General features: G+C 44.7%; 1 protein-coding gene across 8 annotated transcripts in view; it reads right to left on the bottom strand.

Annotated features, from left to right (window-relative positions):
• Nucleotides 1-3,526: 3,526 nt before the first annotated feature.
• ACSBG2 (acyl-CoA synthetase bubblegum family member 2) overlaps nucleotides 3,527-21,211 on the bottom strand; it is a 49,316-nt gene continuing 31,631 nt past the window's right edge. For 2 of the 8 annotated variants that reach the window (XM_024994961.2, XM_059888631.1), the window contains exons 11-15: nucleotides 19,126-19,343; nucleotides 16,713-16,852; nucleotides 16,377-16,623; nucleotides 15,534-15,642; nucleotides 3,865-3,955 (exon numbers count right to left, since the gene is read on the bottom strand). In XM_024994961.2, the coding sequence (XP_024850729.1) occupies nucleotides 15,569-15,642; nucleotides 16,377-16,623; nucleotides 16,713-16,852; nucleotides 19,126-19,343 (679 nt within the window). In that variant the 3' untranslated portion in view covers nucleotides 3,865-3,955; nucleotides 15,534-15,568. Of the gene's footprint in view, nucleotides 3,679-3,822; nucleotides 3,956-14,580; nucleotides 14,858-15,533; nucleotides 15,643-16,376; nucleotides 16,624-16,712; nucleotides 16,869-19,125; nucleotides 19,344-21,211 lie in introns of those variants that run through there. The other 6 variants (XM_059888634.1, XR_009495194.1, XM_059888632.1 and 3 more) reach the window with 6 other exon arrangements.

The raw sequence follows: 21,211 nt of genomic DNA on the forward strand, positions 1-21,211 counted from the left end.
CATACTCTTCCAGCCCCACTAGTGATTCCCTCCCCGCCCCCCTACCTGATTTTTTGAGCTATGACTTACAAACCATAAAATTTACTCCTCATAACAGTACACAAACTTGTAATAAATCCATGCAGCATGAAACCATTGGGACCCTCTGGGCTTTTTGTATCTGGGTATCTGTTTTCTTCTTCCTGTCTGATTCTTGTGAGAATTGTTCCCATGTATAGGTGTGTTTTTGATGTGTCTGTGGGGAAGGTGAGCTCTCCATCCTCCTACTGCACTGTCTTGATCCCCCTTCCCTGGTCACAACAGTTTTTAATAAAAAACAGGGACTTCCCTGGTGGTCCAGTGGCTAAGACTGCGAAATGCAGGGGGTCCAGATTTGAGCCACTGGTTGGGGAACTAAGATCCTACATGCCTCAACTAAGTAAGACCCAGTGCAGCTAAATAAAAATATTGTTTAAAAAAATAAGAAAACTTAAAATTTATTTATTTATTTAGCTGCATTGGGTTTTAGTCATGGTGTGCGAGATCTTCGTTGTGTCATGGAGGATCTTTTGTTGTGGCACATGCATCCCTTAATTGTGGCATGCAGGCTTCAGTGGGTGCGGGCTCAGTGGTTGTGGCATGTGGGCTTTTAGTTGCTCAGCAGCATGTGGGATCTTAGTTCCCTGACCAGGGATCAAACCCATGTCCCCTGTATTGCAAGGTGGATTGTTAACCACTGGACCCCCCTGGTCACAATATTTTTATCCACTGATCTGTACATACTTGTATCATGTGTATTTATGTTTGACGACACCTTAATAGACGCAGATGATTCACTAGCATTGAGCTCATGGCCAGCGGCACTATAAGTCATGCCTGAATGGAGCTTATTTTGCACGTGTATATTTTTCCATAAGGCTCCTCATAGCTTTCTTCAACTCAAGTCACCACATAAGCACTGCACTTGGGGGCCGTTTTCAACAGTTAAAGACAATCTCTTTAACAAGTGGTGCTGGGAAATCTGGTCAACCACTTGTGAAAGAATGAAACTAGAACACTTTCTAACACCATATACAAAAATAAACTCAAAATGGATTAAAGATCTCAACGTAAGACCAGAAACTATAAAACTCCTAGAGGAGAACATAGGCAAAACACTCTCTGACATACATCACAGCAGGATCCTCTATGATCCACCTCCCAGAATATTGGAAATAAAAGCAAAAATAAACAAATGGGACCTAATTAAACTTAAAAGCTTCTGCACATCAAAGGAAACTATTAGCAAGGTGAAAAGACAGCCTTCAGAATGGGAGAAAATAATAGCAAATGAAGCAACCGACAAACAACTAATCTCAAAAATATACAAGCAACTCCTACAGCTCAACTCCAGAAAAATAAATGACCCAATCAAAAAATGGGCCAAAGATCTAAATAGACATTTCTCCAAAGAAGACATACAGATGGCTAACAAACACATGAAAAGATGTTCAACATCACTCATTATCAGAGAAATGCAAATCAAAACCACTATGAGGTACCATTTCACACCAGTCAGAATGGCTGCGATCCAAAAGTCTACAAATAATAAATGCTGGAGAGGGTGTGGAGAAAAGGGAACCCTCTTACACTGTTGGTGGGAATGCAAACTAGTACAGCCACTATGGAGAACAGTGTGGAGATTCCTTAAAAAACTGGAAATAGAACTGCCTTATGATCCAGCAATCCCACTGCTGGGCATACACACTGAGGAAACCAGAAGGGAAAGAGACACGTGTACCCCAATGTTCATCGCAGCACTGTTTATAATAGCCAGGACATGGAAGCAACCTAGATGTCCATCAGCAGATGAATGGATAAGAAAGCTGTGGTACATATACACAATGGAGTATTACTCAGCCATTAAAAAGAATACATTTGAATCAGTTCTAATGAGGTGGATGAAACTGGAGCCTATTATACAGAGTGAAGTAAGCCAGAAGGAAAAACACCAATACAGTATACTAACGCATATATATGGAATTTAGAAAGATGGTAACGATAACCCTGTGTACGAGACAGCAAAAGAGACACTGATGTATAGAACAGGCTTATGGACTCTGTGGGAGAGGGAGAGGGTGGGAAGATTTGGGAGAATGGCATTGAAACATGTGAAATGTCATGTATGAAACAAGATGCCAGTCCAGGTTCAATGCACGATGCTGGATGCTTGGGGCTGGTGCACTGGGACGACCCAGAGGGATGGTATGGGGAGGGAGGAGGGAGGAGGGTTCAGGATGGGGAACACATGAGAAATAAAGGAATAAAAAAAAAAAAAAAGAAACCACCAAAAAAAAAATGCAGAAAACATAGTACTAAATAGACCCCCCAAAAGACACAGGTTCACAGCTGAAGCCAGGAGGCACCTTGTTGGGCCTTCAACAAGCTGCAAACATGCACGATGGGTTGTTAAACTTTTCCACTGCTCCACCCATTTCCAGAGATGGCTATAGAAATGCCAGATACATTAATTTTGGGGGTTAGTCGCTCAGTTGCGTCCAACTCTTTGCAGCCCTATGGACTGTAGGCCACCAGGGTCCTCTGTCCATGGGATTTCCTGGGCAAGAATACTGGAGTGCATTGCCATTCCCTTTTCCAGGGAATCTTCCCAACCCAGGGATCGAACCCATGTCTCCTGTATTGCAGGAGTCTGAGCCACAGACTTTGTCTTTACAGTCTGAGCCACAAGTCCTCAGTGAGCAGGCAAACTTATAAATATGGAACATGCAAATAAAGAGGATTGACCATACTTACATAGTAAAAGCAGAAAAACTTACAAATTGTTGAGGAAGGCTTTAGCCTTATCTCTATCAGATGCTCTTCTGTGAGGAGAATGTCTGTACATTTCTGATCAATTTATCATTTGGTATTTTAAAGAGGAAACAGGAAAAAAAGAAAAAAGGAGTGCCTCTGGGTATCTAGGACCTGAAGGGGACACTGGAAGTTTCCTTCTTCCTGTCCTCTTGGTCGGTCCCTCTATATGCTGGGACATGTCCCCTCCTCACTCTCTCTCTACCTGTACTGATATCCTTTCAGGAACTGATACTGTATGTATGCCATATCAGCTTTGGTTTGTCCATACACAGACTATTGGATGAGAGAGGAAGGAGGTTCTATTCTTTCAAGCTGCTGCTGTCTCACATCTTATGACAACAGCAGACTCATCTTTCCCAGAGGATGGAATTCATAAAAAATCACAGTTATTGGGACTTCCCTAGTAGCTCAGCGGTAAAGAACTCGCCTCCAAGTGCAGGAGATGAGGGTTTGATCCCTAGGTTGGGAAGATCCCCTGGAGGAGGGAATTATCCAGTGTTCTGGCCTGGAAAAATCCCGTGGACAGAGGAGCCTGGCAGGCTACAGTATATAGGGTTGCAAGGAGTTGGACACGACTGAAGCGACTTAGGCTGCACTCACCCTCTCCCAAGACTCAGACATGTGAGCTCACACAGCCAGTCAGAATCTGAACCCAGAATCTGAGCTCCTTGACAAAGGACAAGCTGTCCACATCTGGCCAAAAATCAGGACACAGGGTGCCAGAGAGCTTTATTGTCAGAACTCATCGGACGGGTTTCTAAGTTGCTTCCAGGAAGATGAGTGGGTTTAGGGGCCCGGTTTCTTCTTCAAACTGGGCTTCTCTTCTCTAGTGTCTCTGCCAGTCCTCTGGGGAGGGAAAAAAAAAAAACCAGTTGAAACCCACCAGGTCAGATCTTTCTTCTGAACAGGCAATTCTTCAGGGTCATCCTCATCAGTTTCCCCAAGCTCACGCCCCGAAGGCTTTTAGGAATTCCAAGGTCTATGCTGACCTTGTCGCTTCAAGAGGTATGGCTGGTCCAAGAGTGTTTACCTCTTCCACAGGCAGATGACAAAGAGACCGATGCACAGGGAATGTGGCTTCTTAGTAACACAAGTCCCTGTGATGGGGTCTTCCTCTTGCAGGCTGGAGAGAGGAGAAAGATAAGTTCTCACGTGGGGACCCTTGGTACATGTGTGTTCATTCCCTGACACCCCTCCACCCGGGGACTGTAAGATGGAGCTGTTCCAGAATAAACAGATCCACTTAGAAATTAAGAAAAAAATTGAATTCCTCTCCACTGAACTTGAACTTGATATTTACCTTTTAAAAAAATTTATTTTTTAATTGAAGGATAATTGCTTTACAGAATTTTGGGGTTTTTTTTGTCAAACCTCAATATGAATCAGCCATAGGTATACATATATCCCTTCCCTTTTTAAACTCCCTCCCATCTTCCTCCCCATCCCACCCCTCTAGGTTTATACAGAGCACCTGTTTGAGTTTTTTGAGACATACAGCAAATTCCCGTTGGGTATCTGTTTTACATATGGTAATATAAGTTTTCATGTTATTCTCTCCATACATCTCACCCTCTCCTCCCGTCTCCCCAAGTCCATAAGTCTATTCTCTATGTCTGTTTCTCCATTGCTGCCCTGTAAATAAATTTGTTAGTACTATTTTTCTAGATTCCATATATATGTGTTAGAATACAATATTTAGCTTTCTCTTTCTGACTTAACTTCACTCTGTATAATAGACTCTAGGTTCATCCACCTCATTAGAACTAACTCAAATGCGTTGCTTTTTATGGCTGGGTAATATTCCATTGTGTATATGTACCACAACTTCTTTATCCATTCAGCTGTCGATGGACATTTGGTTGCTTCCTTTGGCCACCTCATGTGAAGAGTTGACTCATTGGAAAAGACTCTGATGCTGGCAGGGATTGGGGGCAGGAGGAGAAGGGGATGACAGAGGATGAGATGGCTAGATGGCATCGCTGACTTGATGGATGTGAGTCTCAGTGAACTCCGGGAGTTGGTGATGGACAGGGAGGCCTAGCATGCAGCGATTCATGGGGTTGCAAAGAGTCGGACACAACTGAGCGACTGATCTGTTCTGATGTTCTGCTGCTGCTGCTGCTGCTGCTAAGTCGCTTCAGTTGTGTCCGACTCTGTGCGACCCCGTAGATGGCAGCCCATGTTCTAGCTATTGTAAATAGTGCTGCAATGAACAATGGGATACATGTGTCTTTTAATTTTGGTTTCCTCAGGGTATATGCCTTGGAGTGGGATTGCTGGATCATGTGGTGGTTTTATTCCTAGTTTTTTTCAGGAATCTCCATACCATCTTCCATAGTGGCTGTGTCAATTTACATTCCCACTAACAGTGTAGGAGGGTTCCCTTTTCTCCACACCCTCTCAAGCATTTATTGTTTGTAGACTTTTTGATGATGGCCATTCTGACCAGTGTGAGGTGATACCTCATTGTAGTTTTGATTTGCATTTCTCTGATAATGAGAGATGTTGAGCATCTTTTCATGTGTTTGTTAGCCATCTGTATGTCTTCTTTGGAGAAATGTCTATTTAGGTCTTTCACCTACTTTTTGATTGGGTTGTTTGTTTTTCTGGTATTGAGTTGCATGAGCTGCTTGTATATTTTGGAAACTAATCCTTTGTCAATTGTTTCATTTGCTATTATTTTCTCCCATTCTGAGGGTTGTCTTTTCACCTTGCTTGTAGTTTCCTTTGCTGTGAAAAAGCTTTTAAGTTTAATCAGGTCCCACTTGTTACTTTTGTTTTTATTTCCATTACTCTAGGAGGTGGGTCATAGAGTATCTTGCTTTGATTTATGTCATCGAGTGTTCTGCCTTTGTTTTCCTCTAAGAGTTTTATAGTTTCTGGTCTTAAATTTAGGTCTTTAATCCATTTTGAGTTTGCCTTTGTGTATGGGTCAGACACGACTGAGCAACTGAACTGAACTGATGGTGTTATAAAGTGTTCTAATTTCATTCTTTGACATGTAGCTGTCCAGTTTTACCAGCACCATTTATTGAAGAGGCTATCTTTGCCCCATTGTATATTCTTGCCTCCTTTGTCAAAAATAAGGTACTCATAGGGGCATGGGTTTATTTCTGGGCTTTCTATCTTGTTCCATTGGTCTATATTTCTATTTTTGTGCCAGTACCATACTGTCTTGATGACTGTAGCTTTGTAGTATAATCTGAAGTCAGGAAGGTTGATTCCTCTAGCTCCATTCTTCTTTCTCAAGACTGCTTTGGTTATTCAGGGTCTTTTGTGTTTCCATATGAATTGTAAAATTTTTTGTTCTAGTTGTATGGAAAATGCCATTGGTAATTTGATAGGGATCACATTGAATTTGTAGATTGAGTTTGGTAGTGTAGTCATTTTCACAATATTGATTCTTCCTACCCAGGAACATGGAATATCTCTCTATCTTTTTATGTAATCTTTGATTTCTTTCATCAGTGTCTTATAATTTTCTTTGTACAGTTCTTTTGTCTCCTTAGGCAAGTTTATTCCTAGATGTTTTATTCCTTTTGTTGCAATGGTAAATGGGATTGATTCCTTAATTTCTCTTTCTGATTTTTCACTGTTAGTATACAGAAATGCAAGTGATTTCTGTGTATTGACTTTGGATCCTGCAACTTTGCTAAATTCACTGATTAGCTCTAGTAATTTTCTGGTACTATCTTTAGGGTTTTCTATGTACAGTATCATCTCATCTGCAAACAATGAGACCTTTACTTCTTTTCCGATATGGATTCCTTTTATTTTTCTTCTCTGATTGATGTAGCTAGGATTTCCAAAACTATGTTGAATGATAGTGGTGAAAGTGGAACACCACCTTTGTCTTGTTCCTGATCTTAGGGAGAATGCTTTCAGTTTTTCACCATTGAGAATAATTTTTGCTGTAGGTTGATGAAAGTGAAAGTGGCAAGTGAAAAAGTTGGCTTAAAGCTCAATATTCAGAAAACTAAGATCATGGCATCTGGTCCCATCACTTCATGGGAAGTAGATGGGGAAACAGTGGAAACAGTGTCAGACTTTATTTTGGGGGGCTCCAAAATCACTGCAGATGGTGACTGCAGCCATGAAATTAAAAGACGCTTACTCCTTGGAAGAAAAGTTATGACCAACCTAGATAGCATATTCAAAAGCAGAGACATTACTTTGCCAACAAAGGTCCGTCTAGTCAAGGCTATGGTTTTTCCTGTGGTCATGGACGGATATGAGAGTTGGACTGTGAAGAAGGCTGAGTGCAGAAGAATTCATGCTTTTCAACTGTGGTGTTGCAGAAGACTCTTGAGAGTCCCTTGCACTGCAAGGAGATCCAGCCAGTCCATTGTGAAGGAGATCAGCCCTGGGTGTTCTTTGGAGGGAATGATGCTAAAGCTGAAACTCCAGTACTTTGGCCACCTCATGCGAAGAGTTTGACTCATTGGAAAAGACTCTAATGCTGGGAGGGATTGGGGGCAGGAGGAGAAGGGGACGACAGAGGATGAGATGGCTGGATGGCATCACTGACTCGATGGATATGAGTCTGGGTGAACTCTGGGTGAACTCTGGGAGTTGGTGATGGACAGGGAGGCCTGGCGTGCTGCAATTCATGGGGTCGCAAAGAGTCAGACACGACTGAGCGACTGAACTGAACTGAGGCTTATTATATATGGCCTTTACTATGTTGAGGTAGGTTCCTTCTATGCCCAGTTTTTGAAGATTTTAATCATAAATGGGTGCTGAATTTTGTCAAAGGCTTTTTCTGCATCTATTGAAATGATCATGTGGTTTTTATCTTTCAGTTTGTTAATATGATGTGTCGCATTGATTGATTTGCATATATTGAAGAATCCTTGCATCCCTGGAATAAACCCAATTTGATCATGGTGTGTGAGCTTTTGTTGTGTTGCTGAATTGTTTGCTAAAATTTTGTTGAGGATTTCTGTATCTATGTTCATCAGTGATATTGGCCTGTAATTTTCTTTTTTGTGTGTGTTGTCTTTGTTTGGTTTTGGTATCAGGGTGATGGTGGCCTTGTAGATTGAGTTTGGAAGTGTTCCTTCCTCTGCAATTATTTGAAAAAGTTTTAGAAGGATAGACATTAGCTTTTCTCTAAATGTTTGATACAGTTCTCCCATGAAGCCATCTGGTCATGGGCTTTTGTTTTTTGGGAGATTTTTGATCACAGTTTCGATTTCAGTGCTGTAATTGGGTTGTTCATAATTTATATTTCTTCCTGGTCAGTCTTGGAAGATTGAACTTTTCTAAGAATCTGTCCAATTTTTCCAGGTTATCCATTTTATTGCCATATAGTTGTTACCATAATAGTCTCTTATAATCCTTTGTATTTCTGCATTGTCTGTTGTAACCTCTCCTTTTTCATTTCTAATTTTGTTGATTTGATCCTTCTCTCTTTTTTTCTTGGTGAGTCTGGCTAAAGGTTTGTCAATTTTGTTTATCTTCTCAAAGAACCAGCTTTCAGTTTTATTAATCTTTACTATTGCTTCTTTCATTTCTTTTTCTTTTGTTTCTGCTCTGATCTTTATTATTTCTTTCTTTCTAATTTTGGGCTTTTTTTGTTCTTCTTTTTCCAGTTGTTTTAGGTGTAAAGCTAGGTTGTCTATTTGATGTTTTTCTTGTTTCTTGAGGTAGGGTTGTACTACTATAAACTTCCCTCTTAGAACTGCTTTTGCTGTATCCCATAGGTTTTGAGTTGCCGTGTTTTCATTGTCATTTGTTTCTAGAAATTGTTTTATTTCCCTTTTTATTTCTTCCGTAACCTGTTGGTTATTTAGAAACATATTGTTTAATATCCATGTATTTGTGTTTTTTACAGTTTTTTTTCTTGTAATTGATATCTAATCTTATAGTGTTGTGGTCAGAGAAGGTGCTTGATATGATTTCAATTTTCTTAAATTTACTGAGATTTGATTGGTGACTCAAGATGTGGTCTATCCTGGAGAATGTTCCATGTGCACTTGAGAAGAAGGTGTATTCTTCTGCATTTGGATGGAATGTCCTGAAGATATCAATGAGATCCAACTCATCTAATGTATCATTTAAGACTTGTGTTTCCTTATTAATTTTTTGTTTTGATGATCTGTCCATTGGTGTGAGTGGGGTGTTAAAGTCTCCTACTGTTACTATTACTGTCAATTTCTCCTTTTATGTCTGTTAGTGTTTGTATTATGTATTGAGGTGCTCCTATGTTGGGTGCATAGATATTTACAATTGTTATGTCTTCCTCTTGGATTGATCCCTTGATCATTATGTAGTGTCTTTCCTTATCTCTTGTAATCTTCTTTATTTTAAGGTCTATTTTGTCTGATATAAGGATTGCTACTCCAGCTTTCTTTTGCTTCCCATTTGCACGGGATATATTTTTCCATCCTCTCACTTTCAGTGTATATGTGTCTTGAGGTCTGAAGTGGGTTCCTTGTAGACAGCATATATATGGGTCTTGTTTTTGTATCCATTCAGCCAGTCTGTGCCTTTTGGTTGGAGCATTTAATCCATTTACATTTAAAGTAATTATTGATATATATGTTCCTATTGCCATTTTCTTAATTGTTTGGGGTTGATTTTGTACATCTTTTTTCTTCTCTTGGATTTCTTGACTATATAAGTCCCTTTAACATTTGTTGTAAAACTGGTTTGGTGGTACTGAATTCTCTTGACTTTTGCTTGCCTGAAAAGCTTTTGATTTCTCCATCAATTTTGAATGAGATCCTTTCCGGATACAATAATCTTGGTTGTAGATTTTTCCCTTTCAGTACTTTAAATATATTCTGCCATTCCCTTCTGGCCTGCAGGGTTTCTGCTGAAAGATCAGCTGTTAAGCATATGGGGTTTCTCTTGTATGTTACTTGTTGCTTTTCCCTTGTGGCTTTTAATATTCTTTCTTTTAGTCTTTGTTAGTTTGATTAGTATGTGTCTTGGCATTGTTCTTCTTGGGTTTATCCTGTATGGGACTCTTTGTGCCTCTTGGACTTGATTGACTATTTCCTTTTCCATGTTGGGGAAATTTTCAACTATAATCTCTTCAAAAATGTTCTCATATCCGTTCTTTTTCTCTTCTTCTCCTGGGACCCCTATAATTCGAATGTTGCTGCGTTTGATATTGTTCCAGAGGTTTCTGAGACTATCCTTAGTTATTTTCATTCTTTTTACTTTATTCTGCTCTTCAGAAGCTATTTCTACCATTTTATCTTCCACCTCACCAATTCGTTCTTCTGCTTCAGATATTCTGCTATTCCTTCCAGAGTATTTTTAATTTCAGTAATTAGGTTGTTTGTCTCTGTATGTTTATTCTTTAATTCTTCTAGGTCTTTGTTAATTAATTCTTGCATTTTCTCCATTCTGTTTTCAAGGTTTTTGATCATCTTTACTATCATTATTCTGAATTCTTTTTCAGGTAGTTTGCCTATTTCCTCTTCATTTATTTGGACGTCTGTGTTTCTAGTTTGTTCCTTCATTTGTGTAGTATTTCTCTGCCCTTTTCTTTTTTCTTTTTAACTTACTGTGTTTGAGGTCTCCTTTTCCCAGGCTTCAAGGTTACATTTTCTCTTCCTTTTGGTTTTTGCTCTCCTAAGGTGGTCCAGTGGTTTGTATAAGCTTAGTATAGGGTGAGATTTGTGCTGAGTTTTTTGTTTGTTTGTTTGTTTTTCCTCTGATGGGCAAGGCTGAGTGAGGTGGTAATCCTGTCTGCTGATGATTGGGTTTGTATTTTTGTTTTGTTTGTTGTTTAGATGAGGCATCCTGCACAGGTGCTACTGGTGGTTGGATGATGCTGGGTCTTGTATTCAAGTGGTTTCCTTTGTGTGAATTCTCACTATTTGATACTCCCTAGGGTTAGTTCTCTGGGAGTCTAGGGTCTTAGAGTCAGTGCGCCCACTCCAAAGGCTCAGAGCTTGATCTCTGGTCAGGAATGAAGATTCCACAAGTGGTTTGTTATGGCATTAAGTGAGATTAAAACAAATACCCAAAAATGAGAAACCAAAGATGAACCCCAGACAAATGGCAGTTATAAAATCAGGCAAATAATAATTAAAATAGTGGAATATATGCATATACATATATGCCCATTAGCAAAATCAAAACAGTCCAACAAAAATAAAGTACAATAGATTGATCCATTGAACAAAGAAACCAAAAATTATATCTACCAGTTAAGAGCAAAATTAACTAAAGCACAAACTGGAAAACAAAACTAAAGCAAGGTGCCAAGTGGGGAATAAAGCAATGAAAATAAAGCTAACAAATATGTTGAGAGGAAAGGAAAGAAAGAATAGATATGTAAAGTTAAATAGAGGTAAAGAAGATTTGTATATATTAAAGATTAACTGCCAGGGGAAAAGAACAGTAGGAAAAGCAAACAAAGGCATAAATAATAATATATTTTAAAAAATAAAAAATTAAAATTAAAAAAAGAGAGAAAAAAAAAAGAAAACTCCACAGAACTGCAAATGCCCAACGTAGAGGCAGAGGTTTATAACAGCAATAAAAAGTGTGACTGAAAAAAAAACTCAAAAGCTTAATTAGATTTCACAGTGCCAATAAAATCAACATCTGCAACGGGTTGGGGGTAGGAAAAAAAAAAAACAAAAGAAAAAAAATTCCAAAAGACTCTACAGAACAAGTCAAAACATAATAATAATAAATAAAGTTTTTCTTGGGTCACTGCTGTCAGAGTACATTCCCTCTCTGGGAGTCACAGTCCACCTCACCTCCCCAGGCTGCCCTCCAACACTGTGCTGATTTCTAGACCTGCTGTGGGGGCAGCTCAGATTCTAATTTGGCCCTACTCCTTTGTATTCTTGCCTCCAATGTCCACAGCTATCAGAACTAGTGTGTTTTCTTTTGTGGGAGCTCTCAATGTCATTTTATATATTCCATAGACACAGAGCTGCCTAGTTGATCATGTGGATTTAATCTGCAGCTTGTACAAGCTGGTGGGAAGGTTTCGGGTCTTCTTCCTTAGCTACTCTGCCCCTGGGTTTCAACTGTGGTTTTATTTCCACCTCTGCATGTGGGTTGTCCACTGGGGTTTGCTCCTGAGGCTACCCTGGAGGACTTGGGTTTGCCGCTATGAGGGCCAGGTGTGGAGGTGGTGCAGCTGCTTTGGGTCACAGGGGTTCTGGCAGCACCAGGTACTCAGGGGAGTTGGCAGCTAGGGCAGCAGGAAATATAGTGCTCTAGAAGGATATGGCAACCAGTATTGGTCAATACACTCCAGTATTCTTGCCTGGAGAACCCCCTGACAGAGAAGCCTGGAAGGCCACAGTCTACAGGATCGCAGAGTTGGACATGACTGAAGCGACCCTGCGTGCATAGGTGCAAGACACTTTTTTGCCTGCAGCAGCTCTGCCCCAGTGAGGGTTGAACATGAAGATGGCGCAGCTGCTTGGGCTGTGGGGACCCTGGCAGTGCCAAGTGTGCAGGGATGGGGACTGCCTCCGCTGCAGGAGTATCACAGTCTTTTTTCAAGCCTGTTGTAGCTGGCAATCAGAAGGCCTCTTTAGCCAGTCTTTCTCTGTAGTTGCGCCTGTTTAGGCACTTAGAGGGCTCCCTTGCTTGGGGTCCTTCTCTGTTGTTCCGTGCATCAGGCACATAGAGAGGCCCCCACGGCTGGGGTCCTACTCTGTAGATTGGCATGTCAGGCACTTAAAGGGGCGCCCTGGATGGGGTCCTACTCTGTAGTTCAGTGCATCAGGCATTTGATGGGCCCACCTGTCTATTGTTCAGCTGCTGATGCTGGTGTGTTGGGGGAGAGAGGCTATGGTGATGGCTCCACCCCGTACGCATGACTCAGTTGTATCGCCTTGCTTCCATGGCTGCCTGGCTTTCCTCCACAGGCATTTCCCACCACAATCTCTTCCCTCACATCCCCTTGATCCGTCTCTCTGCAGTCGACAGCAGCCCTTGCCCTGGGATTGCTCCATAATCTCTAAACTCCAGCTCCCAGCTGCTGTGCCTTCTAGGGGACCTGCATCCCTGTCGGGGGTATGTATGCTTGCAGCAAGGACTGTCTGATTCTCATTCCATTTAGGCTGCCTTAGATTAGCTGATTCACTCTCAGCCTTAAATGTTTCTCCTCTGACTCAGACAATTGCCCTGATGTGGGGATCGGACCCCTGCTTCAGTTCCCCCATCCACTGAGGGCACGTCCAGTCCTGCTAACACTCCTGCTTTCCCCCCTAATTCCTTCATCCTACCGAGTTTTGCGTGGTTCTATGTATTCTTTTCTACTAGTCAGGTAGTCCTGTCTGCTCTAGGCTGGCGTTCTGTCTGCAGTTTTGTGTCTGAAGGTATATTCCTGATGTATCCATGGAGAGAGATGTACTTCACGTCCATCTACTCCTCAACCATCTTGTTCCTCTTCTGATACTTTTTATTTGCCACACTGCGTAGCTTGCGGGATCTTAGTTCCCTGACCAGGGACTGAACCCAGGCCCTTGGCAGTGAAAGTGCTGAGTCCTAACCATTGAGCCTGCCAGGGAATTCCCCTCCAATGAACTTTAGAGTGGCACTCTCCAAGCGAAATGTCACGTGAGCCACCAATATAATTTTAAAATTTCTAGTAGCCATACAGAAAAGGAATTGATGAAATCGATTTAGATGCTGTAAGATCCCCTGGAAGAGGAAATGGCAACCCACTCCAGTATTCTTGTCTGGATAATCCCATGGACAGAGAAACCTGGCAGGCTACAGTCCATGGGGGTCACAAAGAGTTGGACACAACTGAGTGACTGAGCACACACACATATATCTTTTGGCCACACCACACGCAAGTGGGTTCCTAATTCCCCCACCAGAGATGGAACCCACAACCCCCACCCCCCAGAATGGAAAGGCAGTCTTAACCACTGGTCCATCAGGGAAGTCTCTGTGTGCTATATTTAATATTATCAGGTATGTCCTAAAGAGTATCATTCCAACATTCAATGTTTTAAAATATGAACAAGGTATTATATATTCTGTTATTTCATATCAGACTCCCACACCCAGTGTGGGTTTTACACCCACAACACGTCTCAGTTTCAGATGTGGCCAGTGATTGCCATACTGGACAGCACAGGCTTGGAGAGGGTCCACCTCCCACCCCCACACCAATGTTGGATGGCCTCTCATCCAACTGCAGAGTGAAATCAGAAATCTTGCAAAAGACGCTGAACGGTGAATGGGATGTGTTTAGCTGCTGGGCTCGCTTGCAAGACTCTGACAGATGAAGGTGTGGAGGGGTTAAATCAGTTAATGGTGAAGAAAAGAAAACAAACAAACAGATACAGCAGTATTACAGGCTGGATTGCATTCACCTCCATCCTGATACCCAAGCCCTCAGGATGAGAGTGTATTCGAGGATGGCGTCTTTATGGACAGAGGTCCGCAAGTTAAGATGCGATCACTGAGTGGACACTGATCCAGTATGACAAGTATTTTTCTAAGGGAAAATCTGGATACAGATGCAGGGATAAAACAGCCCTCTACTAGCCAATGGGACTTCCCAGGTAGTGCTAAAGAACCCGCCTGCCAATGCAGGAGACGTAAGAGATGCGGGTTCGATCTCTGGATCAGGAAGATCCCCTGGAGGAGGGCATGGCAACCCATTCCAGTCTTCTTGCCTGGAGAATCTCATGGACAGAGGAGCCTGGCGGGCTACAGTCCTTAGGGTCGCAAAGAGTCAGACATGACTGAAGCGACATACCATGCACACAGAAACCAAGGAGAGGGGCTTTAGAAGGAACCAACCGAGCCAACCAGCCTTGACTGTGGGGAGACTTCCAGCATCCAGGACCCCGAGGAAAGATTCTTGTTTAAGTCCCGGGCCTGCGGAACTGTCTTCTGTGGCGGTCCCAGGAAACGAGCACAGGGCATCCGAGCAGAAGGGTTTGACCACGAGAGAATTATAGGTAGGCCTTGGACAATGGAAGATGTGTCCGCCTCTCTGCCCACACCGCACGCCATGCTGGGTTTCTAAAACCTTCCCTGTGACTCCTGGCATCGTGGAGGCTCCTTGTGAGAAAGACTTTGGGGAAAGGGAGGGTGCAGAGGGGTAGTGGGACAAGATCAAGTCTCTGTCCCTGACTTCCCTGGTGGTCCACTGGTTACAAATCCACCTTGCAATGCCAGGGACACAGGTTCAACCTCTTGTCCCCAAAGATCCCACATACCGCCAAGCAACTAAGCCTGTCCCCCCACCCTGCTGCGCCTGCACTCTAGAGCCCATGCTCTGCAACAAGAGAAGCCCGAGCATTGCAACTAGGAAAACCCTTGGCATCAGCAAAGATCCAGCGCAGCCAAAAAAATCAAGTCTCCATGCCACTGCTGGGATGGGCCATCACACCTCATTCCTTGGGTTTCCGGCCAGTAGAATTCCCCCCACCTGCCCCCTACAATAGTTTCTGACAAAAGGGCTTCTACAGAGAAGCCACCAGGAAACATCTGGGCATTTCACATTTGGGCTCTGGTTTGGGATGCGAAGACTGCCTGGCTCTCTCTACCAGACAAGTGGAAGAGGCAGGAAGAACAGCTAACAGAGGTGACAGCCAGGCAGGAAGGAGTAGGCGTGCCCCACTGGGACCCAGGTGGAGGGTGAGCGGAGGACAGACACCATCCAGAGCCCACGGCAGCTGAGCGTGTGCACGTGTGGAGACCACCTGTGTTGGACTCATCTGCGGCCTAGCCAGCCAAGCCAGTCTCACCATCGGGGCAGCCAGGACCCGCTCTGCCAAAGTTGTCACTGGTAGAAGCTGTAGATCTGCCTTTTGTATTTCTGGAGGATGAAATGTCGTTTAATCTTTGTCGTCGGACCTGCCCAGAAAGCAGAAACCGATTCAGACGTGGGGGTGAAATAGGAGTCCATGTACCCTGGGTGTGACCAGGCGGCAGAATCTCGTGGCTGGGGCTGGGCTGGTGGCTGGCCATGCCCTCATCTTCCTGGGGCACTGCCTTTGCCATCTTAAGGGATGGCAAAGGAGACTCTCTGCTTCACACACACACAGCTCCCTTTCTGGGAATAAAATCTCAACTCCTTACTGCAGCTGAATGTGACCTCTCTCCACCCTGACTTCACAGGCCTCCCATTGTTCCCACGACTCTCCAGGCACCGTCCTACCTGAGGGCCTCTGTACCTGCTGTCCTCTCAGCCAGGAATATTATTCCCCTTCAATTGTTTGCCCAAAAGGCTCCTTCTCGTCCTCTGAGTCTTACCCTAAGGACCACTTCCTGAGCGCAGCTTTCCCAGATCCTTTTGGCCAAAGCATCTTGCCGTCTGACCCCTGACCAGTCATCCTTCTAGTACACTGTCACACCTGCTACGCTGCCCAGTCTTCTCACCTCCCTGACACATCAGAGTCTGCATCTACTGGGGGTGGGATCGGGGGGAGGTGGACACCATCTTCCTCCGTGTAGCCACCCCTTGGTCGGCAGCTGGTCCCACAGACCCTCTGACTCCCAGAATAAGATGTGTCTCCTCAGCACCCACAGGGCCCTGGACACCATCAGGGGACCAGCCTCCAAGTGTTGAAACTCTCCAGGCCACTCACCTAGCTCTCCGCCACTGATGGAAAAGTCCTTCTCCAAGATGACCCACTTCTGAATCTTCTGTGCATTGGAGATGGCTTTTTGGTTGACAGCATTGATGCCTTTCTGGATGGCCGCGTAGACCATGGGGTCTCGCAGGTCCAAGATCTCAGACACTGTGGTCGCCTGGCTGCCCACCTCCCGGCAGAACTTGATCGCCTCCAAGTTCAGCGTGTCCAGTGGCTCTCCGGTCATTTTGTCGACCTCGCACTGCCCCCACGACACCCCTGTCACAACCCCTAGCATCCAGCCCCAAGGACCAAGATGTGGCTTCCCACCTGCTGGAAAACCCACATTACCTTCAGCGTCAGGAGGATGCTCAGGAACTTGGCCTTGTCGCCCACCAACATGGCATTACTAATGATGGGGATTGTCTCCTTAACCAGGTTCTCGATGGGAACAGGAGCCACATTCTCGCCACCAGCTGTGATGATGATTTCTGAAACAAGGCGTGACTGGGGGTGGGTTCAACCAGGACAGCCCAGGAGCCCTGTGCCTTTGCAGATCAGAGGGGCCCAGGTGTCGGCAGCAACCACCACTCCCCCAAAAAACCCCAGAACCACCCCTGCCCTTCTCCAGGATGCTCTCTATGTCCTTCTCCAAGCCCCAGACCCAGAGTCACTCTGCCCCTCCTCCCCCGTCTTCTTCAGATTCCCGTCAAGCATCCACATCCTGAGTATTCCACTTGGACAGCATCTTGTCCACTCCTGGCCTGTTCCTCTGTCCCCTGTGCCCTGATCCAGGCCCTCTGGTATGCCCTTGCCTGGAAAATAGTCAAGTGCTTCTGACCATGCCCGTCTCTCTGTCTCCTGCTGTTCCCATCGTCTGGCAACTCTCAAAGACCCCAAGTCCAGGCTCCTCCCAGGGGTGCGTGGCACCTCCCTAGTTTTGGCAGGCTCTTAAAGGATTGTGTCACTGTCTTCCCCTGCCTAAAATCCTTCAGGAGCTCCTCTTCCTGCCCCAGACACAGTCTTCACTTGTTCCTCCATCCTGGGACACTTGCTGCTTCCCGTCCCACCCACCCAGACCCTCTCCATTCCATCCCGTGATCTTGCAGTCACCTCTGCTGAGATCCTTGTAGCACTAGGAATGATCCATTTGGGCCCATGATGGACATCTGTGATATCATCAGCCCAGTGACTCCTCCATCCTTCAAGTTTCTTTGGAGAACTACCCTCCATCTCTGTGTGGTCTGGGGAGGGGGTGGGCTGCTGGGGTGAGCCTTTGACCACATCAGACCAGTCAGCGTATTCCATCCTCTACAGTCATTCATTCTGAGATGGAATACTGACCCAAGAAGATCCAATGAGAATCGGGCATGAAACTTGCTGACGCTGTTGGGAGTAGTACACTCTTTCTCAACCTTAGGCTGTTACGATGAGCCTAGACTGTTGGCAGCCATCTTGTCATCAAGTTGGAAAAGCCTCCTCAAGAATGGCGTCAGGGAGCTCCCTAGTGGTCCAGTGGTTAAGAATCTAGCCTCCAATACAGGGGATGTGGGTTCAATCCCTGGTCAGGGACCTAAGATCCCACATGCCGTGCAGCAGCTAAGCCCTTGAGCCACAACTACTGAGCCCACATGATAAAGAGCCCGCATGCTGCAACTAAGACCAGATGCAGACAAATAAATGAATGAATAAACAAGAATGGCACAGATACAGAGGGGAACTTGGTCACAGAAGGATAAAGAGATTCCTGGTGATGTCATTTTGGCACCTGGATCCAGCCATGCCTGAAGCATGAACTTTTGGACTTTACAGTTTTGAGCCAGCAGCTTTACTTTTCCACTCAAACCTGCTTAAGAAGGGTTTTCTGTTGCTTATCACAGAAATAATGGTAATATAGCCCTCTTACTGAACAGTTACAGCCTATGTCAGGCTCCATGCCAAATGCTCTACATCAGAGGTTGTGGGCCAAATTCCACAATGCTCCTTCTGCCTGTTTTTGTAAGGCCACGAACTAAATAGTTTTTCCATTTTTAAATAGTTGGAAGGAAATCCAAAGAACAACAATATTTGTGACACATGAAAATCCTATGACATTTGTATTGGTGCATGGCCACGACCGTAGGTCTGGACATCAACTGCGGCTGCTTTTGTCCCACAGCAGTCGAGTGGAGCAGCTATGTCAGAGACCCTGTATCCTGCAAATCCAAAATATTTATACATGGGCCTTTTAGGGCTTCCCTGGTAGCTCAGTGGTATAGAATCTGCCTGCCAAAGCAGGAGATGCAGGAGACTTAGGTTCTGTCCCTGGCTTGGGAAGATCCCCTGGAGAAGGAAATGGCAACCTACTCTAGTATTCTTGCCTAAAGAACCCCATGGACAGAGGAGCTTGTTGGGCTACTGTCCATGGGGTCATAAAAGAGACACGAGTTAGTGACTAAAGCAGTGACCAACTTTATGGGACAAGTTGACTGATTCCTGTTCTGTATCATTTCATTTAATCATGATGACTCTTTAGTTACTGTTATCCATAAATGACAGGGGAGGGAACAGAGGTTTGAGGCCCAGAGTAGGCTTCTTTTCTGGCTCCCTCCTGCTGAGGGCCAGATGCTGGGCACAAGGATAGCACTGGGCTGGACAGTGTGTGGGCTGGGGTGTCCCTGTACATCTGTGTGAGCACCCATCCCCATGAAAGGTGGAAAGGCAGAGCCTTCGGTGTTCAAGGCTGGCCTGCTCGCTGGGGCTCCTGGGAACCCAGCCCCAGTACCTTTGATGCGGCCGGTGATAAAGAGGAAGCCCTGGTTGTCCATGCGGCCCAGGTCCCCAGAGTGGAGCCAGCCCTCATCGTCAATGGCCTCCATGGTCGCGTCCTCCTGCTCCAGGTAGCCCATGAAGACATGCCGGCCCCAGAGGCAGACTTCCCCCACGCCATCCTTGTTCGGCTGGTACAGCATGTTCTTACACCCTGCCACAACTTTGCCAGAACTGCCAGAGGACAGAAAGGAGGAAGACTGAGGCTTGGGGTCAGGGGCCGAGGTCACCCGGTTCCTGACTCCCGGCTCAGCTGGCCTGGGCCAATGCTGCTGCTGCATCCTCCCCAGGACCCAGTGGGTGCTTGTGACTGCTGGCTGAATGGAGAGAGGGCTGGTCCCACCGAGGGAGTCAAATTCCCAAAAACCTGGTGAACTGGGCGTCCCTGGTGGCTCAGTGGTAAAGAATCTGCCTGCAATGCAGGAGACAGCGAGTTTGATCTCTGGGTCAGGAAGATCCCTGGAGAAGGAAATGGCAACCCACTCCAATATTTCTGCCTAGGAAATCCCATGGACAGAGGAGCCTGATGTGCTACAGTCCATGGGGTCACAAAGAGCCAGACACAACTGAGTGACACTTTCACTGGTGAACTGGGAAGCCCAGTGGAGTTGTAGGTTGGTTTTATCTTCACGTACATGGCAGAAAAACTTCCCAGCTTAAAAACAACAACGGGATTCCCCAGTGGCCAAGTGGTTGGGACTCCATGTTTTCCCTGCTGAGGGCCTGGGTCCATCCCTGATCGGGGAACTAAGATCCCACAAGTCACACAGAGTGGCAAAAAAGAAAAAAGAAAACCAACCAATCCCAGCAACAAAACCCTCTCTAGAAAACAGGAATGTTGCCCTGAATGCAGTGACCAAGACAGCTGATTTTAGGTAACATGACCAGCCAAAGTCTCTTTAAAGTTACTTCCACAGAACAGAGAGTGCTAGTAAAATCTGGATTTTCATGAAATTCCTTTCGCTAGTGATACCACTTGGGAGGGTGGTCTTAGGATGCAGAGAAGGAAGTATTTTCTTTCTGCCTGGCTGAGATCTCTTCTATTGGCAGTTAGAAGGGTCAGTGGTTTTAGGGTGAAGTGTAGAAACTCCCTTAGTCAACAAGTGGAAAAAGAAAGCAGGCCTGAGATGCTTAAAATGTATAGGAATGCATAAATGTGGACTCTGGGAAAAGGGTACAGGTGAACAGACATATTGACCCCACCGGGGGAAAGGCAGGGTGAGATAAATTGGGAGATTGGGATTGACATGTATACACTACAATGTGTAAGATAGATAACGAATGAGAATCTACTGTATAGCGCAGGGAACTCTACTCAGTGTTCTGTGGTGACCTAAATGGGAAGGAAATCCAAAAAGAGCAGAAACACACACACATACACACACACATACACACATACATACACACACACACATGACCAAGAACTTCCAGATGTACAAGCTGGGTTTAGAAAAGGCAGAGAAACCAGAGATCAAAATATCACCATCTGTTGGATCATAGAAAAAGCAACAGAATGCCAGAAAAATATCTACTTCTGCTTCATTGACTACACAAAAGCCTTTGACTGTGTGGATTGCAACAAACTGGAACATAGTTAAAGAGATGGGAATACCAGACCACCTTACCTGTCTCCTGAGAAAACTGTAAGTGGGTCAAGAAGCAACAGGACATGGAACAACTGACTGGTTCAAAATTGGGAAAGGAGTATGACAAGACTGTATATTGTTACTCTGCTTATTTAACATATATGCAGAGTACATCATGCAAAGTGCCAGGCTGGAGGAATCACAGGCTGAAATCAAGATTGCCAGGAGAAATGTCAACAACCTCCCATATGCAGATGATACCACTCTCATGGCAGAAAGTAAAGAGGAACTAAGGAGCCTCTTGATGAGGGTGAATGTTGGCCTAAAACTCAACATTCAGAAAACTAAGATCATGACATCTGGTCCATTCACTTCATGGCAAATAGAAGAGGAAAAAATGTAAGTGGAAATAGTGACATATTTTATGTTCTTGGGCTCCAAAATCACTGCAGCCAT

This window comes from Bos taurus, chromosome 7 (assembly GCF_002263795.3).
Source record: "Bos taurus isolate L1 Dominette 01449 registration number 42190680 breed Hereford chromosome 7, ARS-UCD2.0, whole genome shotgun sequence".
NCBI lineage: Eukaryota > Metazoa > Chordata > Mammalia > Artiodactyla > Bovidae > Bos > Bos taurus.